The sequence below is a fragment of the Perna viridis genome, chromosome 15 (genome assembly GCF_037379345.1).
Source record: "Perna viridis isolate PV_CMFRI_1.1 ecotype Kerala chromosome 15, ASM3737934v1, whole genome shotgun sequence".
NCBI classification, from domain to species: domain Eukaryota; kingdom Metazoa; phylum Mollusca; class Bivalvia; order Mytilida; family Mytilidae; genus Perna; species Perna viridis.
The window spans coordinates 18945129-18953305 of record NC_142459.1 but is presented as its reverse complement, the minus strand read 5'-3'; the positions used below and the strand labels follow the sequence as shown (position 1 = coordinate 18953305).

The 8177-nt window shown below is 31.9% G+C and overlaps 1 protein-coding gene across 1 annotated transcript; it reads right to left on the bottom strand.

The window, feature by feature from the left end:
• Positions 1-1607: 1607 nt before the first annotated feature.
• LOC148597331 (uncharacterized) lies at positions 1608-7656 on the bottom strand. Its single transcript, XM_088563938.1, has 4 exons — positions 6927-7656; positions 6258-6341; positions 5272-5340; positions 1608-2231 (listed from the first exon to the last, which is right to left on the bottom strand). The coding sequence occupies exons 1-4, from the start codon at positions 7546-7548 to the stop codon at positions 1807-1809; spliced, it is 1200 nt and encodes a 399-aa protein (XP_088420064.1). The 5' UTR covers positions 7549-7656; the 3' UTR covers positions 1608-1806.
• Positions 7657-8177: the final 521 nt, after the last annotated feature.

The window sequence follows — 8177 nt, the reverse complement described above, 5'->3', positions numbered from 1 at the left end:
CCTAAATTATCGCTGTCTCCAGGTGTATGCTATGTCCCTGCCATCCTGGCTTATTTATTTCAGGTTCACATGTCCTAAGATATCGCTGTCTCAAGGTGTATGCTATTTCCCTGACATTCCGGCTTATTTCTGTCAGGTTTACATGTCCTAAGTTATCGCTGTCTCCAGTTTTATGCTATGTCCCTGACATCCCGGTTTATCTTTTTTTCCCGTACTTCTGATTGATATGTGAGTTCATTATTGATAAAACATTTTAAAATAGAACGCTTTTAATCAGGATATAAATAATGCATTGGACGTATTTTAATAACAAATATGGAAGTGTTTTAAGCTTAAGTAGGTTTACTAAATGATCATTTGGATGACTCATACATTTAAAGGTTTAATGTTTGTTTTTAACTTCTTTTCGGTGCTTATGCCTGATTGAATGATGTTAGTTTTTTAGGCGTATAAGGCAAAAGAGTCGTCCATTTCAGAACACGGTGATTTGGTCTACGTTATACTTAACAAGTGAAGGCATGATATCATAATAAACCCATTTGTATAATATTTGTATGTAATTTCATTTCAGTGTATCGTTCTATAATTTCTTTTGTCATAAACTTTTTTTCTTAGTATTCGCTGCATAGGGCAATGATAAAGAATACATGGGATTTTCTTTTCACACTATAGTTTTCTTTTAAAGCTTTTTGTTCTTTTAAATAGTGTAATTTTGTTTTACATTTGCCACTCGTAATATTTTATGCTTGCGGTGTGCTATAAATGCTTCACATGATGATGAGTTCTTTTCAGAAGCTACATGTATCACAGGAATTCGGTTCCATATATGTTTCTATTTTAGTGGAGTTTTATTGAGTTTGAAGCGGTAGATATTTTAATTTGTCAAAACTTTATATATTGAAATGCACTAAAGTTGTGATCTCGTAGTTCAAGATTCTTCTTGCTTTGCTATGAATTACAGCTATCAGTTAACGATCGTTTGACCTTTCAACCTTACCATCAAATATATATATATGACAGTGAAAGGTAATGATTGGAAGCTCCCCTCCCCCCAAAAAAGCAAACCCAAAACAAAATATAACTAATAAAAGCCAAAAAAAAAACAAAAAAAAAAAAAAAAAAAAACAAACAAACAAACAAACAAACAAACAAACAAAAAACAAACAAACAAACAAAACATTACTTCTAAATGAACTCTCTAGTTAGTAATTTATTTGGTGTGTTTACATCGGTTCAATGAAATTTTATATTTGGTATATTTATAGCGACCTGACATGTTTATGGTATCTCTATAAGGCGAGTTTAATGTTGGTTATCTGTACCATGTATCACAGTTATCTCGATAATTTATCATGGAATGTCATGATAAAACATTGAGGTAGACTAAACCAAATGATGTCGTCTCTATTCAAGTTTTTATCATATTTTATCGGGATAAACCATTGGCAGCCGAAATTATATGAATTACAGAAATCAACCATCATAGAGTTGACTTCAAAAGACGTGAACGAGATATATAAGTATGTTTCCCATTAAGTAGACGAAAGGTGTGATATTTAAAAAAAAAAAACCGAAAAACACACACACACAAAAGATAAGACGTCAAATATTCGAACCGAACATTTATTGTTATTCTATATAAATATCTGTTTTCACCATTTAAATGCTTTAATTTGACAAAATTCAAGACGAACTTTGTTAATAAAATAAAAAAAATGTACACATAGATCTTATTAAATGTTCAATTTTACATTGTTCTGCTATTCTATTTAAATTTGAAAACGACTACTGTACGAATGTAACCTTTCACTTTGAACAAACAACACATGTGAGAGGCATCTTTGATCCCATAAGCATAGTTTCAAGAAAAGCTGGCCATGTCAATGTTTCCGGATTTGCGGAAGCATCAACGCAAACAATAGGCGTTGGGGTGTTGTCATCAGAGCTCATAAAAGTGCCAAGGTAACCGTAATACTCCATTTTCCAGCCAGAGCTACAAGTGGCTTTCCCTGGTATCATAACTACACTAGTTGCCTGTATTGTTCTACACACACTGCATGCAACATGAATGCGTGATCCATTGGATTGTAAATCAACAATAGTAAATAATCGACCCTCAAAACCAAATCTGTCTTGGAATGTCGAATTACTGGTAAATTCTAGCTCAAATGGAAGACAGACAGGTGTTCCTATTTTACTAGCGTGTTTATCTCGTTCGGTCACAACATATCCTGATATGACAAAAAAGAAAACATATTTAAAGGTCTCTTACGAAAGTTAAATTTCCATACATTTCATATTATTGATAGAGCACTTGCTAATCTGATAGGTTTTCTTGTGGGAGGATAAAAGAAAATTTTAAGCTATTCTCAACGTGACTCTTCAGACAAATAAAAACTCTACCTCTAGTAAGAGGATAACTAACCAAGCAATGCATGCTTTTATCCAATCTAATTAAAATAATACCTATCAATTTTTACCTCCAGTCATTGCATGGTAGGATCTAACAACTCTCTATTCTACTTTCTGTTCAGACGACCGTTTCAAAATTCTCGGTTGTTTTTTTTTCCTTTGAATAATGCTTTCAAACTCATAAAAGATGAAATATTATTGGTTGATCACAGTGTTGTTAGATCCTATACGTATAGTGACTGAAAAGGAAGAATTGATAGGTCTAGTTTTTAATAAATTAATTTGAGATAAATACTGTAATCTGATTCGTTAAAATAATTTTGTTATATCGCAAAGGATAAAAAAATATTGACACACTCCTATTCAGTTAAATTCAGAGCTATTTTTCTCATGTTGAAAAATAAAAATATGTTTGAAAATTACTTTGTAAGTATTGGCTATGATAAACATTTTGTCTATTGAAAAATAACACTTCGCGCAATAAACAATATGCACATGGAAAATTTATGTTATTTTTCAATAGACAAAATTTTTATACTTGCCAATTCTTCATTAGATTGGGTTTTATCACAAACAAAATTTAAACAAGACATATGTCAATACAAGCTTTAAAGATATATCTACGGTATCCAAATCATGTTATACATCATTGGTTTAATGTTCAACTATTATTATGAAATGAGTAAATTTAAAATTTTTACTTTTTGTCGATGTTAATAAAAAGAAAGTTTCCTTTACAGACCTAGTAATGCATGCAATTTTCTATTGTTTCTTTGTTTGAAATGGAACATGTTTTTTTTTTTTATCTAGTTGATACTTTGAATCAAGTAATTGTGGCATATTTATGCTGAACAAGTTACAGTGAAATCATGTAGATTTCATGGGTCAAGGTTACATTTGAATATATATATATATATCCTAAAGTATATTTAGATTTAATAACTTGAGTTAAAATGTGCAATGATACCAGAATGAAAACGTTTTACAAGAGAGATCATCGAAAAAAGTTCAGAATTTCATGAAAAGTCCAAAATTTGATAAAAAAGGCTAAGATTCAACCAAAAGGAATATCTTGACTTCTTAGACACTACACCACGTAGTACATCTAACTCCGGTATCTAAAGCTCTCACTCTTATTCCACAGTATTTATATTAAACGGATTGGACGTAGGGACTTATTAAGTAGCTGTCTTTGTAAGAATCATGCAAAATCTGAAAAATGTGATTCACCCTCCAAAAAGGCTATAGTCCAAGTCACCTCAGATTGTTTGCGGTTTTTTGTGTTTATTTTTGTAATTACTCGACGGTTCCTTTCAAAAACTTGCCATTTTATTCATGTCGTTCTGTACTACGATTCCCTTACAATTATTTTTCGTTCTTACCTCCGAGGTTGAAAAAATTCAAAATTTATTTTTCCTACGAGAATTTTGCATTGAATGTATTGTTTATCCGCCATCTTGTTTCTATGGATATTTTGAAATGTTCCCTATTATCTCACAATTGAAGAGCTGAAATACTATGATTTCCCGCCATATTTCTGCTCTTTACCTTTAGTAAACGACAAAACCAGAAGTTCCGAATGAAAATGCTACAACTGGTACTTAATAAGTCTCTTACCACATAAAGTAATAAATTAGCAGGGAACCAGAAATATGGCGGGAAATCATGTTATTTCACCTCTTCAATTGTGAGATAATAGGGAACATTTCAAAATATCCATAGAAACAAGATGGCGGATAAACAATACATTCAATGCAAAATTCTCGTAGGAAAAATAAATTTTGAAATTTTTCAACCTCGGAGGTAAGAACGAAAAACAATTGTAAGGGAATCGTAGTACAGAACGACATGAATAAAATGGCAAGTTTTTGAAAGGAACCGTCGAGTAATTACAAAAATAATCCACATTGAAAATCCAGTAGATTTGAGTGCCATTTACAGAGTTACCTCCCTTAATTTTGAAATCTACAGTGCATTTTATATAATTTTTATCTCCTAAGAGCACGGGTTATATGAAAAACCACATGTTAATTCCTGTTTACAATGACATTTCAAACAAAATATCACAAATAATAATATGTAGGCTTTTTACCCATGAATCACATTTTGCATGATCCTTAGCTGGAGTGCTACTTTAGTTTTTGGCAAATGATCATAACATAAATGACTACGTTTTATGTTCTAAACGCCCAGTCTGACATACATGATTTCAGAAGACAGATTAATATAAGGCTTTAAGTCTTGTTTCTGAATTCTGTAATTAATTTGCTATAATTCATTTCATTCTATTGTTTTGACTTGATGTTAAAAAAATGCAAATTATTTAATAAATATGTTTATGATGTTTGGGGGTTTTTAACGACCTTGACCCACAAAGGTCTCTCACTTTCTATGTTAGTTGTTAGTAGAACCAACTAGTGTTATTGGCGGAGCCAAGCCTTTGGGATACTTGACCGGAGAACTCCGTCAGTGTATGTCCTAGTAGACATACACCGTACGCATATACTTGAGAGTCAATCAATAAGAATATAAGAAGGATTTGTATAAATTGCTGACCTAACCAATTTTAATGCAAATATAAATATCCTTACGGTGTGTAATTATAATCTTAAAATTGATCTCGAAACTTATTAACGTTTATGTCTATGGTTTTTAAGTATTTATGTAAACATGTAGACAAATTTGGCGATAGAAATACTTAACCGAAACAGCACCCGCCATTTTGTGTGTCCATAACTGCAGTTGCGAATACCAGAGTTACGGAATTGCTTTTTTAAATTGACTTTGTTTTCTTCTTGTATCTCTTTCAATGATTTTTTTCCTAATCAGTTTGGTCATCTCTTCACTTAATAGATATACCTGTATACACGAGTTCTGTGTCAGTAGGGCAGTCGGTCGTTTCCCATCTAATGTATGTTGTACCTTGAGCTGGAAAATGATAATACTTAACATGAAGTCGAAATGCAACTGATAACCTTAATTGGCCATTATTATATCTTGTACACTTGCACATATTTCATTAATTGAAAATAGGATCTTTTAAACATGATATCGAACCCAGAAAAAAGCGTTGAAAAAATCCCTCTACATGTCTGGAACTTCGCCTCCATCATATGTTAGTGAGCACGTACTTTTTTATATATACTTAAATACATAAGTTAAGCATGTTAAGCAAAGTTAAATAAAATCTGTCCACGACATGAAGTACATATGTTCCTTATGAATATTGACACTGTGCAAAATTTGAATAGGGAATTTTCAACATGCTAAAAATGTGGAGAAACCTATCATATTTCGTCATTAGGAGGTGCACATTTGCAATATGTTTCTTAACATTGTGAAAGGTTTTGATTATAGTGATTTAATACTTTTGAATTACAAATTACTTTGCCTTAAGCACCCGAACCACGGAAGACGCAGATCAAATAACTTTTAGACATACGGTGAAAAGCGGTAATTCCTTTCAAACGTGGTGATACCAAAGATCAACCGTTGACGTCGCAATTGATTGTATTTTGAAAAAAAAAAAGGTACAACTAGAACTATATATCAACATTCACTTCTACTGGTTCGGTATAATATTAAACAAACTTAATACTAAAAAAAGTAGAACAAATGACTATTTAATGTCCATGATTTTGCCATACAAGTATTACAACATTATTCGTGATATAATCAAGTGTTTTGTCCGTATCAAATGCATTTTCTTGTATTTTTATTTTTCAATATTGTAGTTTTAATAATTACAAAAAAATATTTCTTTTCTTTTTCTGGTATTTGTCGTTGTTAAATGATTCTGACATGAAAAAATACTATGTAAAAGAAAAGCTCATAAAAGGACTTACCGAAACTTTCATTTTTTACTCGTTCTTGTAAGTAATGCATCTCGACATTAAGGATTTCTCTAACCTTCTCATAAGTAGTGTTTACTGTAAGATAATTTTCAATCATTAAACAGCTTTAAAGTTATTTCTATAAGTCAGATTTTGATAGTGGAAGTAATTTGATAAAGACTATGCCTTGCAAAAAAAAAGAACTATTCATGTACAAATGATATTTGACAGAAACGTTATGTCGCTGCCATCTAGACCAAGTAAATCATGCAATTAATCACGCAGCACTACCTACACTGAGGCTCCATCCTTGAACTTAACTGCAATACTGTTTTGTCGTTTTTTACGACCCAAACTAACTAAAAAAAGAGCACATTACTGTAAGTGCAGCAGTCTACCTTTGCAGAGCACTTATAAAAAGCTAGCCAAACTGTGCCTTGTCTGCTTTATTTAAACCACCAACCAAATAAAGTCTGACTTACTGAAAATTCTAAATACACCGAAATCTTCCCAAACTGAATCCCGAATAATTCAAACCCTATCTTAATCTTACATTTTTTAAATATCCATTCATATTACCTTATGCGTGGTAAATTTAACTAATTTTAACCTCCAAGAAGGTTTCGGATAAGAACAATTTCATTTATTTATAAAGACAACTGAAGAACACAACTGAAGTACCTTCATTGTGTACAGTCTTTAAAAGTTGTTCCATAGATCGATTATGATAATGTGAAATAGCTGACAGCTCACTCTTTACACTTAAAGTCTGATTGAATAATGCCAAAAAATCCTGCTCTCTGGCAAACTGCTTCAATGTTAAGGTATTAACTTGATTTCTCAGGTTTTCACTGTCTGTCTTTAAAAAGCTGAGGTCCAACGATGAGTTGTTTGCTGACACCTTCATAAAAGCGTTTAATTTGGAATGATATTCACTAGATTGGTTTTCAATGATTCTAAGCCTATCACTGACGTTATCAAATTTGCCACTTAAATGTAAATTTTTGTTTACAACTTGTTCTAAGTTGCGTTCTAAAGATGATATCATTTGTTTCAGCTTGATTACTTCACCCTGGCAAAGCTGACATGTCTTCGATGGTCCAGCAGTTTTGTTAACTAACTCTCCGTATATCTGTGTGACAGATTCTTCCAATCTCTGCCTCGCCTTTCTTTCTTCAACAAGTAGATCCATGAGAGTTGTAAAATGCTTGTCTGATATACCCTGTGCATTTGATGCTGAAGGTTCCAATAAAAATCCATAAAATACCGGGAACAAAAGGAAGATTAAGAAGCAGTTGATCATGATGAATTTTGAAGTTGTCCTTTTGGACAAATATCAATTACATTTACTACAAGCTTCAACAGATAAAAATGATCAAGGCAAACATGTGGTATGCAGTATATGTTTATCAGTATTTGTTTGCTGCCTGATTAAGAGGGCAACAGTTCATCTTTTACCCCAAGGTACCTACTATTATCGGAGTCAACGTTGAATGCAATAGTGGGTATCAAGGGGTTACAGATTTGTTTTCCGGTTTACTGCGACAAATATCATATTATACTGAACCATAATTTTGTCTTATGTTCATAATTCTATAAAGAATGCGCAACCAAGACAGATGATTATCGCCAAATCACACTGTCTCGGATTTTAAAGTTGTTAAAGCATAAACTCCGAAAACATCTGATAATTGTTTGGAGGGGAAACCCACGCATTATGTCTATGACACTAATACTGTATTCCGGTTAAAATAACAACAACAACTACAACAACAACAAAAAACTACAAAAAGCTGACGATAGGGTATATAGAAAAACTGAAGATTTAAAAAATGATTATTTAAAATGCTAAACATTATATACTACAGAAACTAAATGATGAAGAATAATATAAATATAAATTCCATAACCTATAAACATATTTGAAAAGTT